Genomic DNA, 23,535 nt, shown 5'->3' on the forward strand with positions numbered 1-23,535 from the left:
AAGAAAACTTCAACTCTTTTTCTTGTAATGGTCAACTTTAAGGGCTAATCAGCACACTCTATTGTCGTTCCACTCACACTTACTACACAGAACCCCTTCACTCGCATTTATTGACAGTATTATTAGGGCCGCCGTTTTGCCAACGAGACCACCTTATATAAAAATCATGAATGGGCTATGGAAAAAATACCGTAAAATGTGGTATTTAAGGTCTTGAAAGTATTTATTTTTGGTAGAATACAGTATTATTTCAAAGGATCTGGCGGGCTATTAACAAATAAGAAATTAACAAATCAATAAAAGGCTCGGCTCAGGTGGTTTTATCCAAAAAAATAGAGAACCCTGATCAGGTAAGGATTCAGGTGAAATGGTCAGGGAAATATTCTCCTTGTGGTCAAATGCTCGAATATAGGACGCAATTATGAGTAAAATACCACATGAAAACTTGAGTTGGTAAGAAATCACTAAAAGCACATTTAAAATCTGAATTTGGAACCATTATTTATAATCAATTTTATGAACTACATATTGTCTAACGTTTTTAGTCATCTAAACGCTTTCGCGCGTTGCCCTTGTTGGCGAATTTGCGTTTTTTGAATGTTGAAGGTACACTGGCTGCGGCCTCACCGTCCAGGCCGGAAATGGTCTTCTCCCTAAAGCGCTTAACCGGTGGTTCGGGCTCGCTGTTCGTGGACACCACAGGAGGAGGTACATAGTAGTCGGTCTGGGGCAGCTCCCAGTCGATGGGCTCTTCGGGGGCTCTGCAAAAAACAAATACATAAAGTCAAATTTCCATGCGAAAGTAAACCGATCGACGTACTTGACTTCCACTGTCTGCCATTGGCCAATCTCCTTGGTGGCCGCCTCCTCTTCAGTCTTGAACTCCAGCCTTTTCTCCTCCTTTTGCTTCTTCTCCTTGGCAGTCTCTGGTTTTCGGAAGGCCTTCAGGCGCTCTCGGTTAACGCGGGCCACTTCTTCATCGGCATTGGCTCGAAACCGTAGCGATTCCTTCTCCTGGGATATTTCTTGCTGGTCGATGGCCAGCTGATTGATGCGTTCATACTCCTCGTAGGATAGGTATCCTTCCTTGGGTGGCTTCCACACGGACTCGTTCGTCTTCACGTTCCAGTAGTAGGTGTGACCCTCATCCGACTTTCCCTCTACCCATAGCGAGGCATCGGGCACAACGGGCTCCGCACCCACCTTGCTCACTGTCACGCGTCGATTATCCTCCTCCTCGTCAGAGTAGCCCTCCAAACGCATGGGATCTACCTGCCTGCCCCTTCCCGGGGCGTTTGCTCCACCGCGGGATCCACTACTGCCCGAGGCAGCCACCGCACTCATCACAGTGTTGATGGAGCGCGCTGTCATGTCCGCTCGGCCGTGTATATCCTGGGCATATGACTTCATGGCCGCCTCCTCCATCTTGCGTATGTCCGCATCCATCTTCAGGCGTTCCCGTTCTGACTTTTCGCTGCTGCGGCTTATGTCCGTGATCCGCTTGGCCACATTTAGCTTGTGTCGCTTGCCATCCTCGTGGAATGCGATGCTCTGTAAGAGTTCTGATTAGTAGGACATCCATTAGCGGACATATCGCAGTACTTACCGCTTTGTTGTCGCTCAGCCAGCACTTGCAGAAGTCGCAGTACTTGCGCTCGTTTGATTTCCAGAATTCCGTCCTGCGAATGGGATTGGGTGAGTGTTTGCACAAAACATGGTACATATTATAACACTTACATGATGATTTAAGAGGCGTATTCTGCTGAAATTAATTAAATTCGAGTTTTTTTAAGCAACGCAAAAGCAAAACAAACTGAGTGCAGAGCTGCCACCCGGTTGAAACTAGTCGATAACGACAATCGAATATCTACTCGACGACGCGCGGCTAAAACATTGATTATATTTAGTTGGTCGCTATTCGTTAGTCGCTCTGCAGCTAGTCGCCGTGCACCAGCGTCAGCCTCTGCCTGCACAACAAGTACGTACACGGGAAACGACACCATCTGAATCTTGACCATGGCACAAGCACGACTGGCAACAACAACGTCACTGACATCGTCGGCTCTGGGGCTGGCGGCGACGTCAAAGACAAGTGAGTGTGGTACCTTTCAAGTCTGACCTGTGGTCCAAAGTCTAGCTAGCGCTCTCTCACCTGGCGCAACAGACACAACACGATTTCACCGAAACTGTTTCGCCATCTCAGCGCCTGCTCTGCGCAGCTGTTTGTTTTGCAAGTGCTAAAAATTGTTTTTTGTTACGTGCAATGTCTGCTCGCGTTTCAGATGGCGTCGTGGAGGAACTGCTGGGCGCGGACAGCTGGGAGGAGTTCGAAATCGATGTACCGTGGGGCACTGTGGCAGGTAAGTGCGCGTGGAGTGTGACTCACACACACCGTCCAGACGTCTGGCTCGGCTTATCTACGGTCCGGAACCATCGGCCCATAGCATCTGCCATTGACGTGATTTCACCATGACGCAGCGAGTAATCAAACGTAATTTCTCCCCCAGGCAAGTGGTGGGGCTCGCGCAATAGACAGCCCATAATCGCTCTGCATGGCTGGCAGGACAATTGCGGAAGCTTCGACAGGCTGTGCCCCCTGCTGCCGGCTGACAGCGCTGTGCTGGCCATCGATTTGCCCGGCCACGGCAAGTCGACGCACTATCCCCAGGGCATGCAGTACTTCATTTTCTGGGATGGCATCTGCCTCATCCGCCGCATCGTGCGCAAGTACAACTGGAAGAATGTCACCCTGCTGGGCCACTCACTGGGCGGAGCGCTGACGTTCATGTACGCCGCCAGCTTCCCCGAGGAGGTGGCCAAGCTGATCAACATTGACATTGCCGGGCCGACGGTGCGCGGCATCCAGCGGATTGCCGAGGGCACCGGCAAGGCGCTGGACAAATTCCTCGACTATGAGTCGTTGCCGGAGAGCAAGCAGCCCTGCTACTCGTACGACGAGATGATCAAACTGGTGCTGGACGCCTATGATGGCTCCGTCGACGAGGCCTCGGTGAAGATCCTGATGCAGCGGGGCATGCGCCACAATCCCACCAAGGATGGTTATCTCTTTGCGCGAGATCTGCGGCTCAAGGTGAGCCTGCTGGGCATGTTCACCGCGGAGCAGACACTGGCCTATGCCAGGCAGATACGCTGCAAGGTGCTCAACATACGCGGCACGCCCGGCATGAAGTTCGAGACGCCCCAGGTCTATGCGGATGTGATAGCCACCCTCAAAGAGCACGCTGCCCATGTGGTCTATGTGGAAGTACCTGGCACCCATCACCTGCATCTGGTCACGCCGGAGCGTGTCGCATCGCACATAAACCATTTCCTGCGCGACCAGTAGGACCCGCAACGGAGGGGGGAGCAGTGCTTAATTAAGTAGGAGGCTAATTGTAGATTAATTCCACTGGATTGTGATGAAGTAACAGATCAAAGGTATTGTGTGGACTTAGACGTAGAGTAACACATTTAATAAAAACCCAAAACTAATAGGCAAATTACATTTTTTCGTTGAATCAATGTGGATTTAAAAACTTGCTTCCTTTTCGGAGTTTCTGAATATTCGATTATTTGTGCGCTTTGCAGCACTTTACTGCCAACTATCACCACTAATAACAACTGAAGGGAGAATTCAAATCTTGGCGCGTAACTGTAAGGCCACACAGGTTTCCGATATCGATAGTTAGTGCATCCACCTGTTTCCATATATCTGGCAGCTCCGACTGAGCATCACATTTACCGTTGCTTGGTTACTCATTTGTTTACACTTTTTATTTTGCCTTTGAACGCCACAATGGACCTTATAAAGGAAATTAATGAGAAATATATGGCACTGGAGTCGGAAATCGATCAGAAACTGGAGAAAGTGTAAGCAGCAGTAGGCTTCCATGTGGGAACACTATTTTATTAATGTTTTTCTGCAGCCAGGCGGAGGAGCTGAAGCTGGAGCGCGAGAACGAGAAGCTGGCCAAGATATCGATACATCCGCCGCCACCCAAGGTGCTGTCCTACGAAGAGGCGCTGCTAAGGAACACAAACACACTTAAGGTGCGTTGGATTATGCTTTCTCGTTTAACTACTAATGAAATCTCCCTCTAAAGTCGCTGGAACTGGCCAAGGCTCGTCTGCGGTCACGCATTACCTACTCGCCGGTGGAGAAACTGCTGCAGCAGGCGCTAGTAAACTACAGAAAGGAGCTGGAGTCACTGCAGGCAACGAATGAAGAGGCCAACGAGGCAGAGGAGGAGCAAAACCTATACGAGCTGGTCATGCAGAATGTATTCGAGGCCAGCGGCAAAGGAAGCGGCAAGAAGCAGACGTCACAATGTGCTGACAACTGAGAGTCTGGCTTACATAGGAGTATATACAACTCTAGCTGTAGATGACTGATATTAAGTAGATATATATAAAATATATATACTCGCACAACAGCTATGGCTATGTGCACACCAAAAGGTGTTTGTGCTGTACTGTCTCTGCGTGCGTCTCAGTTTTCCAAGCTGAATAAATACGCTCGAAATGTGAGCACACATGACCGGGAACCGGGAATTGGAGTACAAAACGTGGGTGGTGCTTACTTTAAACAAGAATTGGAAATGGAATTTACACTGCAGGGACTGGGAAATTGGGCCGCAGACAAAGTGTTGCTCGGGGGTCACATTGTAGAGGACACAGCCGAGCAAGTGGCAAAGCAAACACTTTACCCAATTAGTTGGCCATATACATACGTAATTAGTTGGACATCCCCCAAATCGGGCAGAGAACGGACAAGAGACCAAAGGAGAGAGAGACAAAGACAGTAACATGACAATCAACTTTAGTAATAAATCAATTAATGACACTCCGGCTCGTGCAAACATCAAAGAAAATTATGACTTTTCTCAACATGTTCGCCTGTCCGTTGATAAGGCAAAAGTCTGGTCTGACTCTCTCTCTCTCTCTCTCTGACAATGGAAAACGTGGCAGGGAGGGGTAACCGATCGCTTGAGCAAACAATCGTTGAAGTTGTCAGGTGTCACACACATTGATGGGGGATGTATGCGCCTGACCTGGTCCTCAGCCTACCCACTACCTGCTGCTGCTGCTGATAAGAGCAAATGGGAATGGGAATGGGAAAATGGAATCTATTGAGACAAATTGTAGGCCATTTCATTTTCTTTTTGCGGCTACGTTGACAGCAGTGGAAACAAGAGCAACAGAGCGAGTGGAACTGTTTTTTAATGGCCAATACAAAGACAACACGCACTCACACAGCACACAGCACCCCGTGTGTACCCACACCCTTACCTGTACCCGTATCTACAAAAATATTAACCACTTTTGCTCCACATTTATGCCGTTCAATATTTCATATATTTATTTGTTTGCCATTCGGTTTCTGTTTCTGTTTCTGTGTGGGGCCTTCTCCCTCCATCACTTCGGAGCCTTCGGTGGGTGAGCGATATCGGAGGTTCGGCCGATCGTCGGGCACTTCGTGGGCCAGGCACCAGGCAGCGCTGACGTTTTAAACTTCATCGTCAAAACCAACCATTCAGTAACGTTTCGATACGCGACAAGTGCATAGTGCTCCCAGCTGTACTCCTCCACAAAAAAAAGAGAGGATCGATCACGATCAGTGCGCGTTTCAGTGCTCGCTCAGTGGCTGGTGCCAACGTGTAACACAGAGACGAAGATGCAGTGCATCCAACAGGCCACAGTCCACCCCACCCACCCATATGAGGCAGCGAATTACTTGGGCCAGGGGAATGCAAACTGTGAACGCAATTGCAAAAAGTTTGTTCGTTTGGCTTAAGTTATTTTCACGCCTCAAGTAAACGCCACGTGGGTGGGCAGAGCCAGGGACTCGACAGGAGACGCGTGCTCGGCTCGGAGTTCAAATCCAACTTGTCAACGTCATGCATCGTCATCGATCTGAATGGAAAGTTGAGGGATCGTTATGGGTATGCCTTGGGTCTCTGCCTTAATCAATCTGAAATTGCACAATTGTTGGCCTTTCATCGAGTGGATTGATGTTGATAATGACACTGATACTGCACGCCCTGCTACCCCCACTCCCTGCTACCCACTCCCACTCTAAGAATTCGCGCTAAACCGAACGCCTGAAGCCACCTGCAGAACAGAAGCCAATGGAAGTCCCCTGCCCATGCCGAAATTGGTGGTGGGTTTGCCGGTCTGCCGACTCCCGATCTTCGGCTACTGTTTAGCTTTCGGCTTTTGGCTCTCGGCTACGTCTTCGTCTGCTGCTGGCGTGGGTCGTCTGGTTGGAGCCATAAACCCATTATCGTTATATTGCTTGTACGATTTGTGGGTCCCACGACTGTAAAATCTGATTTGTGTAGACGTGTCGTCGCTCGACTCGAACCGATTCGATATGGTGGAATGGGAGCTCTCCAACCAGAAGTAGAAACTGAGATAAGAACGCGGAGAAGCCGCCGCACACTCGCTCGCTCTTTGGTGGGGTTGCCCAGGTAGCAGGCAACGTGGCGCAGGGGGAGGGTAAGGAAAAGTAAAAACTGAAAAAACTAAAAACTGAGAACTGATAATTGTGCAACGTACACACACAAACCTTGCTCGAGTTATCAGTTGGAGTGACAACCGGAAATTAAAGTTGAAATCGACACGATTACTTCATTAGCTCTCATTCGGGTCGTGTGTGGGTGGCAAGGTCACACCGGGAGCTCCTCTCGGTGGAGCCATAACTAACCAATTAGCAATTTGCCAGGCGGTAGCAGGCGTAGCCAGGCACCTTCTCTCGTGGCTGGAGCGGAGTGTGCCAAGGTGAAACGCAATCAGCAAACAGAAACTAAAACTGAAACAGAGAGACTGAGTGTCAAAGACTTGGGCCAAATTCGATCAGGTGCAAGCGACACGGAGAGGCAGGGCCACGTAGTCAGGCTGAGGGATGAGCAGCGCCGCTTCGTGGAGATGTCGATGTCATTGGTCTAAAAGTGAAGGCGTACAAGTACGAGATGTAGACAGAGTCAGAACTTTAGCGAATATGCCAAGGAATGTCAAAAGAAATGAATTTACCTTTTTGACTGGATGAGTGCCCTGCTCCAGCTCCAGCTCTAGCTCCAGCTCCGAGTCGCACTTTACTGCAAATGCAAAAACTTTAGACAGGGAATCAATTGTTTTTGCCTTGTTTTATTTCACCCAAGACACGCAACAACACAATGGAAAACAATGGCAAGAAGTCAACAATTTTGAGCCAAACGAAACCGCTAGAGAGATTTCCTGGAAAATGTTTCCCAATAATACAAACAAAGATCTCAAATGAAGGTCTCATATTGCCAGAAAGCCAGGAAATATGAAGCTATTTATGTTACGATTTTATGTGTAACTGGAGAGAGAGCTAAGAGCTTTGATAAACACAAATATACCCTTAAAATTTACGACTCCGAGGGTATGACAAGCGCCAGGAGGAGGCGGACTGTAACTAGCAACAAATGAACAGGTCGGGGGCGTGACAACAACCGTGAAAAGAACTTGAGGATGACAGTTATGGGTTACAAAGGCAAGGATTGAATCAAATAAATAAGCGCGCAAGGTTCTCGTCTCGACTCGTCTCGTCTCATGTCAGGCAGTTGGGGTCGCTTCGGATTGAATCCAGGGGTTGAATGGGATTCGATTGGAACGAACAAACGAACGGGTTATAAGGGTGTGGGCGTGGGGGTAACCTTACCACGTCCACATCCACGTCAAGTTTGCATGCGGCTGCAGGTAATTCCTCATTTCATGCCGTTGTTTTGCTGCCTGGCTGCCCTCCAGCACTCCTGCCCTTTACATAATCACAATAAATAAATGAAGGAATGAAGCGGCGAGCGATTCCATTAGCATAACATCGCATAAGACGTGTCCTGCTCTGGCTCGAGCTCTATGTGCCTCTCTGAATCAGTTGCATTGGAGTCGCTGAGCTGTGATGAACGTGTGGAAGGCAAAGGTGCTAACGGAGGTGCCCTTCGGGCATGTGCTCGTTGTCAGTGGACGCGTCAAGCCGCATCCCAATAAGTAGGCAACAGATTCTGTACACTTTGCCAGCCAGATCACAGATCGAACTCTTTACAGAATCTCGCTGGACCTCACGGACAATGTCAACGAGAAGAACGAGAGCGAAACGGTCTACCTGAAGATCGAGGCCAACTTCCGTGAGGGCCAGATCATTCGCAGCATGTTCCAGCCCGGCGAGGGTTGGCAGCAGGAGGAAATCTCCAAGAACTGGAAGAGCGACGGGCCCAAGAATCCCCTGATACCCGGCCAGAGCTTCACCTTCCGCGTGGCCGTGCTCCAGCGCTGCTTCGAGATCTACGTGAACGATCAGCTGTACGGATCCTTTGAGTTTGTCAAGTTCCCCAAGCAAATCAATTACGTGCGGGCCTATGGCGACTTCGAGAAGATCACGCAGTTCCATCACCGCATGCTCTTCCCACTGGTCTTCCCTCGCACCCTCATGTGCCCCGATCGCATTGCCTTCCAGAGTGATGTGCCCCGCCGCTACGAGACGGGCACTGTTGTGGCCATGGAGTGTATTGCCAAGGGTCCACCCACCACGGAGTTCTCCATTTGCTTTCAGTGCAACGACACCGGACGCACCGTGCTTCGCTTTCAGGTGAACTTTGACAGGACGACCGTTTCCAGGAGCTACCAACGCGAGGACAACAGGTGGGCATCCCTCTATTTCTATCACTTTTAGGGATTACCTTTCCCTTTTCCCTTTCTTTCAGCTTTGCCAGCGACGACGAGGAGACCGAGGGCGAGTTCCCCTTTGTGCGTGGCAAACTCTTCAAGATTGCCTTTGGCCTCGGCGATCGCGCTTTTCTCATTGCCGTCAACGGGCAGTACTTTACGTACTACAACTTCCCAGTGCGCCCTTTCTCCATCTCTACGCTGAAGTGTTTTACCAATGATGTGGGCGACTTTGCCGTGAGGAGCCTGGAATACCACTCGGACTCGCCGTTGTTGTCACGCGTGGAGAAGCTGTCCATTATCTAGCTGGCACGAGAGCAGTGGAAGAGATCTGTTCGTTGGCTTTGACATTTCTGTAGAGCACCAGTTAAACTTCTTCTTGTGAGCATTCAAATAAATCAAAGTCAACAAACGATTATACATCTATGATCGGGGAACTAACTTACTCTTTGGATATGTTTTCGATCGTTGAAAGTGTCTACTTCCTCCGCTCATTAACACTTAACAAATAAAACAAATTCTGACACGATTTATCTGTGGAATTGATTCAGGATTCATTGAAGATTCCGAGCTTAGAATATTTACTGCCACAATCCAGTCCTCTCCGCTCTGCGCGCTCATTTCAAAACACTTTTCTAGGGGATCCTTTGGATATGGTTTTATTAAAACAATTTATTGCCTGCGCCTCTCCAGCAGCTCTCCAGCTTTAGCTATGAATATATATCCAGCCGCAACTCCAATCTGTGGGGCTGAACTTAGGTTAGTCTTACGGTTTAATATTCTTTAATTTGCGGTCGGGGTTGGGCTTGGAAGTGGACGATTGGGATGCCTGTTCTCCACTCTCTCTAATTCTCACTAACGAATATATATCCATGTGCTGTCTGTGTCTGTGTGTGTGTGTGTATATATGCGTGTGTGTGGTGTCTATTTATATATCGTTTCTAGAAGTAACGAAACTCGCCCTTCTTCCCCAGATGCTTGCTGCGCATCATGTCCGTGGGGTCTGGTGAGCGCTGTTCCATTCCAGTGTTGTCCTACGCACAAAAATCGTTTATCGATACTATTATTTATCGATAGAGTGAGGAATTGCTTATCGATTGGCTTACCCCTGGCCGGGACTTGCTCGCAGGACCGCCCTGCGGCAGTGGCTGCTGCTGCTGCACCGGCTGGCCATAGTACTGGGCTCCATCGCCGTCACCATAGTTGAAGGGCGTGACAATCGTGTGCGGGACATGGGCCACCTGGCCGCGCATGTTGCGCGCCTTCCACCACTTTCGCGTGTCATCGAGGATCTGCAGAGAGTTATTCTTAGTAAAGATTTTCATTTGAGGAAGATTTTCTATGCCTAACCTCCAGGTATTCGCCTCGCATCACGCTGAGCTCCTTGTCGTTGTTGGCCGTGCGCGGATACGTGACCAGCACAATTTTGGAGCCGCCCGTTTGCAGATCCTCCAGCCAGGACTCGAGCATTTGGTCATCGCTGACATTGGTCGCCCTGCCACCAGCCACCGACAGCTCGGAGGCAGTTCCAGCACCTGCGCCATAGGCGCCACCACCGCCTGCTCCTCCTCCTCCGTTGCCGCCGCGGGAGTCTCGCGTGTGAAGATTCTGCAGGCCAGCGGTAATGGCGCTCAGTGTGGGTCCTGCCCCGGGTCCTGGGCCATGGCCACCCGCTGCGCCGCCCCGCTCAATGGAGTCGAAGGACAGCTCGCTGCGGGTATTAAAGTCTGAGGCACTGATGGCACCCGCACGATCCCTGTCACGATCGCGCTCTCTCTCCCTGTCCCTGTCCCGCTCCCGATCGTTTCCATGGTGGATGGTGTACTTCTCGATGCCCATGCCCATGGCCATGGCCATGCCGTTGCCAGTGTCGTAGTCATCGTAGACGCCGCCGCCGGGCGGCCCGCGACCATTCAGTCCAGAGCCATGGCCGGGACCGGCCTGTACCTCGAGACGCCGCTTGCTGACATGCGCTGGCGGGGATGTGGGCTCCAGCTCATCGTTGATCAGGTAGTCGGGCGACCAGCCATCGAGGAAGACAGGGTGATAGGAGCCAACGTCGTCCTTCCACTGGTCACGCGGTATGACCCAGGCATCGCCGAGGGAACGCCACAGCTCCGTCTCCTTGCTGGTGACGCAGTTGATGAGCAGATTGATGGCCTCGCGCGTTAGCAGCGGATTGACAACTCTCGCCGGCAGCTGCGACTCGTAGTAGGTGTCGCTCGATGCCTCCACAATGAGGGCCAGTGGGGTGAACAGGAAGTGCACCAGCTCGGGGGCATTCGGGTCGTGGATGTGCGCCTTCAGCTTGGCCAGCAGGTTGAACGACAGCTTGAATTTGGCGAATATATCCACGAACTCCTTCTCGTGTGGCGGCCGCGTCCGTAGCGTCAGCAGACCCTCTCCCGGGTCACGCTTCTTTGACTTCCGATTCCGCCTACGCCGCTCCAGCTCTCTCGAAGCGGCAGCCGCGTGCTGCAGTCGCGCTATGAACTTCTCAATGTCGTCGAAGCAATGATTGAGCACGGCCACGTCCCGCTCGTACTTCTCGCTGGAGGTGGAGCTCGTCTCGTCGCGCTCGTTGACGCCGCCATGCTCCGAGTCCGTCTCGCCGTTGTGGCCGAGGTCCACTTCGGTCACGGCTCCGCCGCCTCGCATGCCGTACTGCTCCACGCTGCTCCTTTGGTGCATGTTGTGATGGTGACTCTCCCGCTCCCGCTCCCGCTCTCGCTCCCTGTCCCTGTCCCGTTCGCGTTCCCTGTCTCTCTCCCGTTCGCCACGCTGCTCCCGCTGCTGATGCAGCTCGGCCCGACTGTGGGAGGACGAGGAGGAGGTCTTGCTCATCATCATGGCCATGCCGGAGGCACCTGCCGACTGCGTGGGCGTCGCCCCGCGCTGCTGTGTGATCATCTTGCCGCTGCGCAGCTGCTTCAGATCCTCCACCAAATGGACAGCGGACACGCTTTGTGACTGGAGAGATTATGGAGAGAATTAGAAGGAACTCAAGCGAAAGCTAAGTCGTTATCCTACCTGGAATATGTGCATCTCGGAGCGGGAACCACCGCCGCCGGATACAATGAAAACGAGAATGTTGTTGTACAGCTCCATGGCATCGTTGGAGGTGAATGCCGTGGGCTCCTGCACGAGTGACGCCGGGAAACGCTCAATGATGTTCTGCAGGAAATGAATTCAATGAGGATTACACTCAAGGGTTATTGTTGGAGTGTGCCTACCCCCGTTTCGTAGTCCATGATGAGCACCCACTGGTAGTCGAGGCAGAGCTGCATCTTCTGCGACCAAATGCCCGTGGTCTTCTCCAGCTGTAGCAGGCGGCGCATGCCATCCGCTGGGTACACAATGCCCGACTCCTTGTTCACGGTGAAGGTGGCCAGATGCTCCAGCAGGTAGGTGGGCTTGTCGTGCAGATCACCGTCCAAACGCTCACGCTCCTCGCCGCCGCCACTGCGATCATCGCCCGAGTAGTCGCCGCCGCCGTGGGCTCCTCCGCCCCCACCGCCTCGCAGGCTGCCGCTGCTGTTCCCAGCACTGCCGCCGCCATTCGAATGATGATTGACCATTCTGTGTTGTGGTTAATGCTAGCCAAAAAGCGCGTTCAGGACCGTCTGCAAGGAAACAAACGATCGGATCGGTTAGCAAGATCTGACTGAGGAGAGACTCCCCTCTGGCACGCCCCTCTGCCTGCTATTGCGCAGCCAACAAACGCTGACTCAGACCGCATTCCACACTTCCACACACACTGCCAAACACTCCCCGCACGCTCCACACATGGCCAGGCCACACCACAATCGGCCACAATTATTCTCAAACTTTAACATTTTGCCTCGCAGCCTCAGCGTCGCGGCCTCCAGCCGCAGCCTCAGCTTTGGAATTCAAAAATCGCGCGCTACTCCCCTCCCTCATCATAGCTAGCTGATTGCCTGTCCCCTTCGAGCCGCTCTCCGACCCACTCTCAACAGCTTTGCAAATGAACACACCTGCAAAAACACACACACACAAACGCGGATTTGCAAACGCTCTCTCTCTCTCTCTCTCGCTGTCGCTCTCGGTCTCAGTCTCGCTCACAAGCACTCTCAGCCGCTCCCTCAGCGCGACTCAAGTGACAGCAGAAACAACTACTTTTCCGCTGACGGCTTAGGCTGGGCTCTGGCGCCGACTAAGGCAGCGACGCCAGCGTCGCATACCAATCTAACAGGGGCGGAATGGGCGGGCCAAGGTGGAATACAAATTTTTGGTGTTCTGCTGCAGGTGGAATGGAAAGTTTTTAAAAGGCAACAAAGAATATATTTGCGGAAGCAAAACAACAGTAAGAGTCCTAAACAAGCTAGAACATTCCCTCAGATTGCTGTACTCTTGATATGTGTGTATGTACATACATATGTATGTATGTACATATTTATGTATTTACAGTTTGTTGTGTCAACTAAAGGAATGAAATGATATGCGACGGGATCAACTCTGCTGACACTGGGCTGCTATATTTACTCAATGTTTGTGTGGAGATATCACAGCACTTGGCATATTGCATCATCTGCGAGATATTTGACAAACTGATGTTGACTTACAGCAGCCAGCGAGGAGGCAGAGGGAATGGAACGGAATGGAATGGAATGACGAAACCAGGCGATAAAAATGATCGCACATAACAGCGAAAGTGCCCGCTGTGGATCGCACTTGCATAAATCAACTTTGATCGCGATGCGGGGCCGTACGTCTTAAGCAAATACTTAGTAATAGTCGGCCGGCATTCAGGTGGAGATAATTAATTAAGACGTGATAAGCCCCCGCACACACATATTCCGAGATAGAGAAACAGTAACAAAAACAATTACACTCATAGCGGGGGAGCAGCTGGTCGACTTTTTGGCTTGTTTATCACTTGGCCGCCTGGGATGGGAAGTAATTTTTCAAATAGTTCAGGCGGCAGGGCAGCAGTATGTAGAGGACAGGACAAATTTAGATAAGCCCCTGTCCATGGCATGGGCCGCTGGTGGTTGGTTTTTATCTCAAATGCTTGGTGGGGGCCGCGACTGGGGGCTTGGGCGAAGGTAAATGGCGCTGTGTGAAAAACAAGCTTGAGAGCCAAGTGAGACTCACGGCTCGGTTACAAATGGGGAGACATCGACACCGACACCCCGGAGCAACAGGCAAGCACAGCGCTCAACAAGCACTATTGCCATCTCTGTCCAGCGCATGCGTGGCAGGCGGACAAACGGAGTGTACCTGTGTAACTGTGAGTCTCTCTTGTGTGCATGTGTGTGCGAGACGTACGACTTGAAAAGGTAACTCGGCTGCTGATATTTGTCTCCGTCATTTTCCACCTCCCATCACCCTCGCCGTCGCAGCGTCTGCTGCAACTTTACTTTTTGACCGACCGCATTTTTTAAGCTTTCTTTTCCACCTGTTTTTCTCCAGCTCTGTTGATATTTTTACGAGTCTTTTCCACACACACACACACTCGCTTCCACACAGGTAAATGGCATGGCCTCTCAATTTGTGTGTGTGTGTGGATATACAAACTGGGAGCGGCGGCAGGTTTCGTATTGATTTTCAATGCTTTTTGTTCACAATTCATTCACTAATTCATTGAATCATGCACACATATGTGCATACATATGTACATGTATGCACACCCGTGTAGGCATATTTATTCTAATTGACCGCATTTACCCCACTGATATACAGTAGGTATTCCCTTAACACACAGCCACACAAACACACACACACACACATGTATACACATTCATATCTCTCTTTTAGCATTTAGATATCACCTCTCCACTTCATCCTCTCACTTTGCGCATTCTTTTTCTAATTAGCACGAATTCGAATTTCGTTGTCACGTTCCCCTAGTATTTTTAACTGGTTTCTTTTTTCAAGCGATGATCACAGATGGGAGAAGGGACACGCACAGGGCGAGGGCTCACTCGGGCATTTTTCACTGCCTTTTATTATTATTTTAATTCAAACATAAAAAACTAACTGTAACTGGGCTTGCGTATCCATCGCACTCTACTCTTCTTCTTTTTTTGTTACCTGTCTTCCTCCTCGTTCCGTCCTGCTCTGGCTTGTGGTTAGTGCCGTGCTTTCTCGACGTTCTTCGATTTTTATATTCGAGTCGGCTTTCTTTCGTTCTTTTTAATTCTTCCACTACCGCCGCTTCCCTACAAACTGTCGCCGTCTCCCGCGCTGCTCCGCGTCTCACCTCGTCTACGATTTCCTCTTCAAAGCAAATGTACAAATAACAATAACCCCGCAACGTCGTTGTTGTTTGTGGACGTCTGAAACACACGCGAGCGTTGTCCGTTGTGGCCGACGTGTTTCGTGTTTCTGACTGAAAAAAAAAAAACTAACTTGGCCAGCACAGCACAGCCAGTTGTTGGCTGAGGCAAGAGCTAAGCCTCGAAATGCTTGCTTGCTGCGGCTAATAGAGAGCGAGAGAGAAAGAGAGGGAAACTCGCTCTCAGGAGAGAATTGAGCATGTGACTGCGGTCGCTGAGAGATCTCTTACAACGTTGCACTGGAATTACAGGGTTCTTTTTTTATTTAAGGATTTTCTAGCAATAACTACAACTAATAGAAGGCTCTCACACACACAAACGCACACATCAGCTCTTGGACTTCTTGTTTGCCTTGACCAGCTTCGCCTTGAGAGCCTTGACATCCACCTTGCTGCTGGAGCTGTCCTCTGCTTGCCGCTTGCGACTAGGAGCCTCTTCTGTGGGTGGCACAAAGTCCTTGTTGCGACGCTCGTCCTGCTTCTTGGCCGCATCCGCCTGCTTGGCACTGCGCTCCTGGTGCCGCTTCGCCTGTTTCTGCTCCTGGTTGAGGAAGTATTCACCAGATGCCAGCTGCTTGTCGATTTTGCTCTCCGGCTGGGACGGCGGGAAGGGTGTGTACTCCTTCTTGGGCTTCTTGGCCTTCGGCTGCTTGCGTTTGCTTATGTTCTTGTTCTTGAACTTCGGCAAGAAGCGGGACCAGTCCTCGTTGGCCAGTTTGGGGTCCTTCATCAGCTCGCGCTTAATCATCAGCGCTTTGATGTTGTAGATGGGATGCACGTTGTTCATCGTCTCTAGCACAATGTCGCGCACCTGTTGCAGACCCTTGTAAGGCCCCAGAGCGGACACAGTGTTGCCCTGCACAAGAACGTAGCAGTCGGTGAGCAACTCGATCGACTTGAGTGTGGCGCCATTTGGTCCGATCAGTCGCTGTCGTCGCTTCACAAACTTCTCCTTTTTGTGGACCAGATTTCCAATCTTGATTATGTCACAGCCGATGTCATCCTGTAGCACGCGTTTGGCCTGCTCGAATGGCACACTGCGAGCCATCAGCTTGATCATGTCGCGCGCTTTGATGATGATGTACGGGTCCCATGTCTTGCGGGTCGTCTTCACCACCATGCTTCCCTCGACCAGATCCAGCTCCGCCTTCAGCTGGTGCTCGGAAACACATTGCTCCACCAGCGGCCACACTTCCCTCAGGTACTTCTCGCGGTATTTGGGAAAGAGCGTGGCAAAGGAGCTCTCCTCCACCATGCCGTGGGGATTGTCCTCCTGCCTGAAGGCGGGAATCTTTAACGACCAGGCATTGTCCACTGGATCCGTATTCTGCTTTGTCTCTTCTTCGCTGTCACTCATTATTAGCAATTTCTTTTATTTGTTATTCACAGGTTGAAATTTGCCAAACGCACGCTTGTTTTGTTTCAGGAAAGTGACCCTCAGAAATATACCAAAACATACCATTTTAACATACCGAGGAAACAAGCATACTTAACCCACCTAGCGACCTCTATTTAAACATGGCCTACCTCTGGAGTGTAAAGTGGAATATAAAACTGTTTGGAAATTCTCCTTGTGATCCATCTTTGCCCAAATATACTACAATTCAACTACGGAGAGCTGTGAAATTTGTGTGGGTTCATTTTGGTGTAAATCTAATAAGGTATACTTATGGGATGTAATCTTCGTTCAATGGTATATATCTTGGTCTATATACACATAGAAAACATATGAAAAGGTTAAAAGCATGGCAAAATAACATAAAGTCTTTATTCATTTCTGAGAGCTGTTTTGAAAACGAAATTTTAATAATAATTGAAATAGGGTGGACAAATGCCAAAAGGAAAATTGACGAGCAACATATTGTCACATATGTACGTAAATTTCATTGGATTTGTTGTTTTGTTGACCTTTTTAGTTTTAAAATTATATTGGAAACATTCCAAGGAAAGGAAGTCGTGAAAAGTAGCCAATCTTATGGAAGATTCGTGGATCAATAGGATAAAATTATAGTCTTAGCGCTGAGATTCCAAACTAGCTAATAATTTCAAGTAGAACTGTAAAATCGAGGCAAATTATTTAAGATTACAGTATATTTAAAAAATGAGAAGGTATATGTAGGGTTTTGCGGTATCTTTGATCGATGACTCCGCGGTCACACTCACCAAATTCTGTATACCATAGCGCACGCAAGGAGTTTTTTTCCGCTAATTCGTCGAAAAACCAAGAAAAGAAAAAACTGTAAGGACGATATAAAATCTTGTAATTTATTTTCTGGTAGGCTTAAATAAAACTACTGAAGTGTCTGCGGAGAAAGTCGCCAAGTCATAACTATTTGGGGCGTGGACGTGTTGTTCATACGAAATTTGCATAAAACTGATATCTGATATACGCTCGGCAAAGGCTAATTGCTGCAGAAAAACATAACGGAGTGGCTAACATTGTAATCATATTGCTATAAAAACGCATTTTTGTTGGATTTCATTTGGTTGCGTTTTATTGCGCAGTGTGAAAAGAAAAACGTGAAAATCAATATGGCGTCATTGAACGTCTTTGTGTCGTGGCACGGTGCTGCCAACTTGTCTATGAGAAAATAGTCGGGCGAGAAAAAGTAGCTTTCCCCCTCACTTTTCGATCGTACGAACGCAGGAAACTTCAATCAAGAAACATTTGTGCATAAAAAAATTAAAACATTTTACATGTTCATAATCTTTAGCTCTCTGAGATAGATAAAACCGAGTTGGTAGTCTTGGCGTGCAGGGTTGCATTGGCCAATTATCGATTGGTGGCAGTCGATAGGCGCCACTCAGTGTATCTTCAAGCGCGAAGCACGTTTCTCATTTTCGTCGTAGAACACATGAAAAAAAGATTTTTAAATGCTAAGCAATTTAGCTCAGCAATATAACTAAATAAAAAGCCTTAGGAGATATTGATTTTATGCAATATTGATTTCTCGCATTCACATTTGGTGGCCTCTGAAGGAGGCACATATTGTAGCATCTTTGCAGTTTAGAAAGTGGAATTGTACGATACTCAATTCAAGTATTCGAATTTATACTCAGTACGGTGTTTTTACTATTCTAGATATACCCCACAAGGCTTTAAGAGCTGTTATTAAATGGAATTACGTAATCTGTGGACAAATTGTATGCATTAGTCAAGCACACACCCACAACAACACAATCGTTGATAGGCGCACGCATGAACAAATCGTCGCGCGTGTGAGAGAGAGAGACGGCAGTAGAGCAGTTGCTGTGGTACAGTGTTGCCACCCGTTTCGTGTTTTTTGATACTATAGAGAGGAAAAATGGTGAGTTTACGGCTGCAGTAGAGGGAATCCGCCCAACTTTTACTAACTTTTTTTGGTTTAATTTATATTTGCGTTTAAAGCCGCGAATAGTGCCATTGCAGTTATTGAGGTGCCTACGGGTGCTCCTAGACAACAATGGTGGCATCTTAAGTGCCATGGAGGTGAAGCGCATAGCAGGGTAAGTTGTGAGCGTTACAAAGCGCCCTCTAGCGCCAATCTAATCAATTTTTTTTCCAAAATTTTCCCAGACTCATGCAGAAATATTCAAAGAAGTTGGTTTCCAAGTGCGTTTACGTTCAAATTTTAAAATCAACCAAGACGGAGCTGCTGGGGGACTTCATGGCCTCGGGCGGATGGTCTTTGGTCTACAGTTGGCTGAATGACTCCATTCGTGCTATGAACTGGCCCCTGGTGCAGGAGATTCTCGAATTACTTCTGCTTTCCCCAGTGGATGTGCACAGATTGAAGATCAACTCGGCACCCGTTCTGGTCAAGGGTCTGTGCAAAGATGGCGGCAATGAAGGTAAGTTACAGTCTATTGATTCCCCCTGTCTCGATATACCTGTGCTCTGCTCGTACCTGGAAGGGATTACTTATTACTGTTTCGGTCAACTTTCCAGGTGTTCGCATTCTAGCCAAGCGGCTGGTCGAACAATGGCTGAAGATTGTGACTGAGAACTCGAGTGGTGCGGCAGCGGCGACGGCGGTGCCTGCCATTCCGCCCCAGATCGGGGTGACTGCGGCCACGGCGACGGATCCGGCCACTGGTACGGGGGACTCTGCCTCGTCGTCGGACAGCACGGATAGTGCAGGAACGCCGGTGACCATGAACTACTCCATTGCCTCGGCCCAAAATAGCAACAACCACAACAGCATAACCATAAAATGGAACCCAGTGGAGCACTTGGACACAGATGATATGAATAATGATGACAATGATGGTTCCACGCAGCCATCTGAGGCTGGTGTTAAGAGCAGCAAATGTCCTGAGACAAGTGCCAGTCTCCAGAGTTCGAAAAAATCAAGTTTAGATGATAGTTATTCAACAGAGGTTAAATCCGGGGAGGAGGTTGATAATAAGAAGCATAAGAGCGCCCGGGACAAGAGTAAACGGTCTGAGAAAGATCGTGAGAAGGATAGAAAGTCTTCGTCCAGTCACAGGTCGTCCTCATCTAGCCATAAGTCGTCGTCGTCCTCCTCCTCAACATCGAAGAGCTCGTCAAAGAGCTCCTCGTCCTCTTCGTCTCATCGGAGTTCGAGTTCTAGCGACAAGCACCGTGACAAAGACAAGTCTCGCTCAAGCTCTGGTTCTAGCTCCAGCAAAGATAAGGAGCGCAGTAGCTCATCCTCTTCGTCATCCTCTTCGAATAAGCACAAGTCGTCAAAGTCCTCTTCATCGTCGTCGTCGAGTTCCTCCTCCTCGAGCTCGAGCTCGTCCAAAGATCGCAGTCGCGACAAGGAGAAGGACAAGTCCTCGTCGACGGCAACGAAGCAAGATAAAGACAATAAGCTTATGCCCCCGCCAGCCTCAGCTCTATCCCCGGCCCATTCACCGGCCTCGAGTGCAGTAGACAAAAGGGAAAAGGCCGAGAGTGAGCCTCAAAAGCCCCGATCGATACCCATCATGTCCCGAAAGGCATCGATATCGATAGAAATCAGACGGGACACTGACAAGGCGGCCACCGTGAAGACGTATCAGTCGAAATTCCGATCGCACGGACTAAACGAAGAGGCGCCGCCTCCACCCTCACGCAAGGGCCTGAAGAAGCCCACATCCACCGTACCGACGCCATCAGCATTGATATCTCCCGTCGTGAAGAGACCCTCACCACCACCGCGAGACTCGCCGACGGAGAAGAAGCCAAAGATAGACATGAGCATTGTTACGGGCCACGTCGAGCGCCCTGGAGCAGCCAAGCTGATTGCTCCAAAAAAGAGTAAGCATCTACCATTCCGTACTACCTTACTAATGCCTGTTTTTTCTCTCAGCGTTTATTCACAGGTCGTGTCGTACATTGGTGGTTTTTGTTACAAATATTCTATTTTTTTTGTCCATCAGAAAATCGTATTTTCTGTAGTATCTACTCCCCATTGAAGGTGTTTAATTTTAGCTGGGGGGACACACAATTGGACTGAGTTCAGGCTTCTCTCGAACAGAAGATAAAAGCAGAAACAAATTTTGGGTGCATTGCACAATTAATTGGCTATCTACTCGTGGCTTGTGGCTCAGCGACGACTGATCCTCCAGTGTTGGAATATTTTAAAGATTAAATCAAAGTGTGTGTTGGATACGTCGGTTGATGGATGCGAATGCCCTGGCCGGACGCTGGTTGCTGCTGCTGCGGCGTCACTGCGCATGCGCATCAGCCGAAGACGAAAGACTGGGTCAGGTGTTAAGTATATGAACAAGAAAATCTCTTTAAACGTACTCGTTACTGCTTTAGGTTTAAGCTTTTAAGAAAGGTATGTAGATTCTCTTTGCCAGCCACAATACAAATAAAAAACGATTTTCCATTAGAAAAAATATATTTTTTCTATATGAATAAAAATTGCATTGAACGAAAACAACAAAACCCAAAGACAATGTTAACTTGAGCTGGCGGTTCTTGATAGCCAGACGACAGGCAGGCGCACCACTCGTCAGATCCATGGGCTCTGATTTGCAATTGGTTCGAGTGTGTGCGTGTGTGTGTGTGTGTGTGTCGCCCGTCTTCCTGGTGCTAACAATTTTTGAGAACTGAGCAGGCGCTTGCCACTGTCCCCAGCTCCACCCTGCGATCACTGTGGTCATTACAGTGTCAACTGTGTACGGGGCTGGCCTTGCTTCAGCTGTCAATTCGATAGATAAGGCAACAAAAGTCACAACAAAAAAAAAGCATTGTACACGATGCGTCGTTTCAGCACACACGTCTGTGAGGACAGCTCACTGCAAGGCATTTGTTATTGTGCGGGGCATACCGTAGGTAGGATTTGTAGCGAAAAAAACCACCAATTGTACAGAACGACAGAATTAAACCATAACCCATAAACCATTAAAACCCTTTTCTGTAATCTTTTAATTATCATAATTTTGCTTTGCAGTTTCAACGCTTGTGGAGACAAATCTATTCTCGGACGCACTGGCAGCGAGCATCGAGCCAAAGAAGGTGGTGAAGCGCAAGCGCACACAGTCGGCCAACTCGCCCACGGACAAGGATGCGCCATTGGCACCGCTGAAGTTCTACCAGGACACGCTGGACGAGTCGAAGGGAGACGAAAAGTCGGACGACAGCACCAAGGAGAACGACGAGGGTCGCTCGAGTTCGCCCAATGGCTCCGCCGATGCGGATGACGATGACATACCCTTGAAGCGGGTCAAGGAGGACATTGAGCAAAAGGTGCAGAAGGAGAAGGCGGCCGGCGAGAGCGCCGACGCCAACTCTGATGGCGCTGACGATACGCCCGAGGAGCCCAGAAAGCCGGGCCCGGGTTGCGGCCCTGATGGCCCACCCGGAGTGCTGATGCTGCACCGCCGCAAGGGCCCCAAGAAGAAGCTCACCTGGCAGCCGGAGGATAAGCTCACACAGATACGCTTCTTCGAGGTGGACCTCTCCGAGCGGGTGAACGTGACCAAGCAAACCTTCACCGAGATGAAGAACATGGAGCGATACAGCGAACGCGACGCGATGAACATTTCCCGGCGTGGCTTCGATGACTCCATGCAGCCGCAAATGGAGTGGCGACCGCTCATCGAGGTGGACAATGTGATCAACATTCCACACGGCAATCTCTCCAAGCAGCGGCACGTGCAGGCCGAACGCGAGGCAACAACGCTGCGAGCGCTCTACTTCTCCACGGACATGATTCCGGACAGCGCTGCCGAGGCGGAACTGGAGCCACACTTTGCCCACGACATTCCCGTCATCCCGGTGGATGATCTCACCGGCAATCCCGATGCTGTCAACGACTACAGCGACCTCACCTGGCCCGAGCCCAAAGGCTATGGGCCCAGTGGCATCGGCGGCCCCGACATCCCCTACAATGACAGCGTGATGATGGGCCCGGGACATGGCGGGCCACCCAATATGTTGACCAACAATCCCTTCCAGCCGTTTGCCAATAACTTTATGCCAAACGGCGGAAATATGCCGCCCAATCAGCAGATGCCAATGCAAGGACCCGTCCCAGTGCCCGGACCAATTGGCCCGCCCATCTGGCAGAACCAAATGGGAGCCACTGTGGGTCCTGTCGGGCCCATGGGCCCGGTTGGAATGGACATGAACATGGGCGGAATGCCGCCACAGAACTACATGGGAAATCAGTTTGGCAGCCCCGGCGGTCCGCCCTATGCGTCGGGGCCACCGCAGCCATTCAACCAAGGATTCAATCCGATGATGATGAACGGACCTGGCCCTGGACCCATGATGCACAACAGTCCCAATGGCCCCATGGGACCCATGATGAACAACAGTCCGAATGGACCCATGGGACCGATGATGAACAGCAGTCCGAATGGCCCAATGGGTCCCGGCCCCGGCCTGGGTCCCATGCCCAATGGTGGCGGACCACGGAACAACAACAACAATCGAAATAAGAACAATGGAGGCGGCGGCGGTGGCGGCAACTGGCGGAGCGGTGGCAACAACTTCCAAGAGAACTCTGGCGGAAATTGGCGCACAGCGGGCTCTGGCTCCAATCGAGGCGGCAACACGGGCGTCTGCAAGCAGTTCATGCGGGGACACTGCAAAATGGGCAAATCCTGCAAGTACGTGCATCCGCAGAACAAGCGCATGTAGGAGCAGCAGCTCGAATCTTCCCAGGAAGATTCATTTGCGTAGATCTCGAGGAGCTAACACAAACACAACTGCGATATTTGCAATATAAGAGAAGAGGCTGCCGCTGAAGCCGAAGCCACTGAAGACTGCAGCCAGCTCTGGCCTGCTGGCCTGCTGGACGCTGCCACGCCCCATATAATTAGTTATTGTTAGCTTTGTACATATTTATATCTTATATTAAGTGTATGTATCTGGTATATGTCGGTAGCTTATGTAGGTTTTCTGTATCCTTAAGTTGTTTAGTCTTAGAGCAGCACCGGGACAAGATATTGTTACTTTGTACTTATCGTGAGAGATCGTTCGATTCGCATTGAATTTTTTTACGCCCCCAAAACATTTTACGAGAACCATAACTATCCTTAGCTGTAAGAGCACATTTATAGCTATACAATTAAAGACCAAGTCATATGATGAATTCAACACAAATCGA

The 23,535-nt window shown here is 49.9% G+C and overlaps 7 protein-coding genes across 11 annotated transcripts; 4 read left to right on the forward strand and 3 right to left on the reverse strand.

Moving 5' to 3' along the window:
- Nucleotides 1–475: 475 nt before the first annotated feature.
- On the reverse strand, nucleotides 476–1,861 carry LOC117900822 (WW domain-binding protein 4). The gene is made up of 4 exons (XM_034811329.1): nucleotides 1,738–1,861; nucleotides 1,607–1,679; nucleotides 821–1,551; nucleotides 476–761 (listed from the first exon to the last, which is right to left on the reverse strand). Coding segments are annotated over exons 1-4 (1,026 nt in total). The 5' UTR covers nucleotides 1,740–1,861; the 3' UTR covers nucleotides 476–541.
- Nucleotides 1,862–1,903: 42 nt separating this feature from the next.
- Nucleotides 1,904–3,500, forward strand: LOC117900823 (probable serine hydrolase). The gene is made up of 3 exons (XM_034811330.1): nucleotides 1,904–2,092; nucleotides 2,283–2,360; nucleotides 2,508–3,500. Exons 1-3 carry the CDS (start codon nucleotides 2,017–2,019, stop codon nucleotides 3,344–3,346), a joined length of 993 nt encoding a protein of 330 aa, XP_034667221.1. The 5' UTR covers nucleotides 1,904–2,016; the 3' UTR covers nucleotides 3,347–3,500.
- Nucleotides 3,501–3,715: 215 nt separating this feature from the next.
- Nucleotides 3,716–4,457, forward strand: LOC117900826. Its single transcript, XM_034811334.1, has 3 exons — nucleotides 3,716–3,870; nucleotides 3,927–4,050; nucleotides 4,104–4,457. Exons 1-3 carry the CDS (start codon nucleotides 3,797–3,799, stop codon nucleotides 4,341–4,343), a joined length of 438 nt encoding a protein of 145 aa, XP_034667225.1. The 5' UTR covers nucleotides 3,716–3,796; the 3' UTR covers nucleotides 4,344–4,457.
- Nucleotides 4,458–6,171: 1,714 nt separating this feature from the next.
- LOC117900824 lies at nucleotides 6,172–22,597 on the forward strand. Its single transcript, XM_034811331.1, has 4 exons — nucleotides 6,172–8,010; nucleotides 8,068–8,661; nucleotides 8,724–8,991; nucleotides 22,582–22,597. The coding sequence occupies exons 1-3, from the start codon at nucleotides 7,922–7,924 to the stop codon at nucleotides 8,989–8,991; spliced, it is 951 nt and encodes a 316-aa protein (XP_034667222.1). The 5' UTR covers nucleotides 6,172–7,921; the 3' UTR covers nucleotides 22,582–22,597.
- On the reverse strand, nucleotides 9,322–15,046 carry LOC117900818 (epidermal growth factor receptor kinase substrate 8-like protein 1). Of its 2 annotated transcripts, none has more exons than XM_034811314.1 (6): nucleotides 14,740–15,046; nucleotides 11,919–12,308; nucleotides 11,716–11,859; nucleotides 10,036–11,655; nucleotides 9,792–9,977; nucleotides 9,322–9,719 (listed from the first exon to the last, which is right to left on the reverse strand). In XM_034811314.1, exons 2-6 carry the CDS (start codon nucleotides 12,261–12,263, stop codon nucleotides 9,627–9,629), a joined length of 2,388 nt encoding a protein of 795 aa, XP_034667205.1. In that variant the 5' UTR covers nucleotides 12,264–12,308; nucleotides 14,740–15,046; the 3' UTR covers nucleotides 9,322–9,626. The 2 variants fall into 2 exon arrangements, with proteins under 2 accessions (XP_034667205.1, XP_034667207.1); XM_034811316.1 differs by lacking the exon at nucleotides 14,740–15,046 and adding an exon at nucleotides 13,536–13,560.
- Nucleotides 15,215–16,414, reverse strand: LOC117900821 (KRR1 small subunit processome component homolog). Its single transcript, XM_034811328.1, has one exon. The coding sequence runs from the start codon at nucleotides 16,338–16,340 to the stop codon at nucleotides 15,312–15,314; it is 1,029 nt and encodes a 342-aa protein (XP_034667219.1). The 5' UTR covers nucleotides 16,341–16,414; the 3' UTR covers nucleotides 15,215–15,311.
- LOC117900817 (serine/threonine-protein phosphatase 1 regulatory subunit 10) lies at nucleotides 17,133–23,525 on the forward strand. 4 transcript variants are annotated; one of them, XM_034811312.1, is made up of 7 exons: nucleotides 17,783–18,005; nucleotides 18,066–18,291; nucleotides 18,372–18,469; nucleotides 18,540–18,814; nucleotides 18,912–19,252; nucleotides 19,283–20,228; nucleotides 21,373–23,525. In XM_034811312.1, the coding sequence occupies exons 2-7, from the start codon at nucleotides 18,289–18,291 to the stop codon at nucleotides 23,064–23,066; spliced, it is 3,357 nt and encodes a 1,118-aa protein (XP_034667203.1). In that variant the 5' UTR covers nucleotides 17,783–18,005; nucleotides 18,066–18,288; the 3' UTR covers nucleotides 23,067–23,525. The 4 variants fall into 4 exon arrangements, with proteins under 4 accessions (XP_034667202.1, XP_034667203.1, XP_034667201.1 ...); XM_034811311.1 differs by lacking the exon at nucleotides 17,783–18,005 and adding an exon at nucleotides 17,133–17,222 and having other exon boundaries at nucleotides 18,912–20,228; XM_034811310.1 differs by having other exon boundaries at nucleotides 17,784–18,005; nucleotides 18,912–20,228.
- Nucleotides 23,526–23,535: the final 10 nt, after the last annotated feature.

This window comes from Drosophila subobscura, chromosome U (genome assembly GCF_008121235.1).
Source record: "Drosophila subobscura isolate 14011-0131.10 chromosome U, UCBerk_Dsub_1.0, whole genome shotgun sequence".
In the NCBI taxonomy this organism is placed as follows: domain Eukaryota; kingdom Metazoa; phylum Arthropoda; class Insecta; order Diptera; family Drosophilidae; genus Drosophila; species Drosophila subobscura.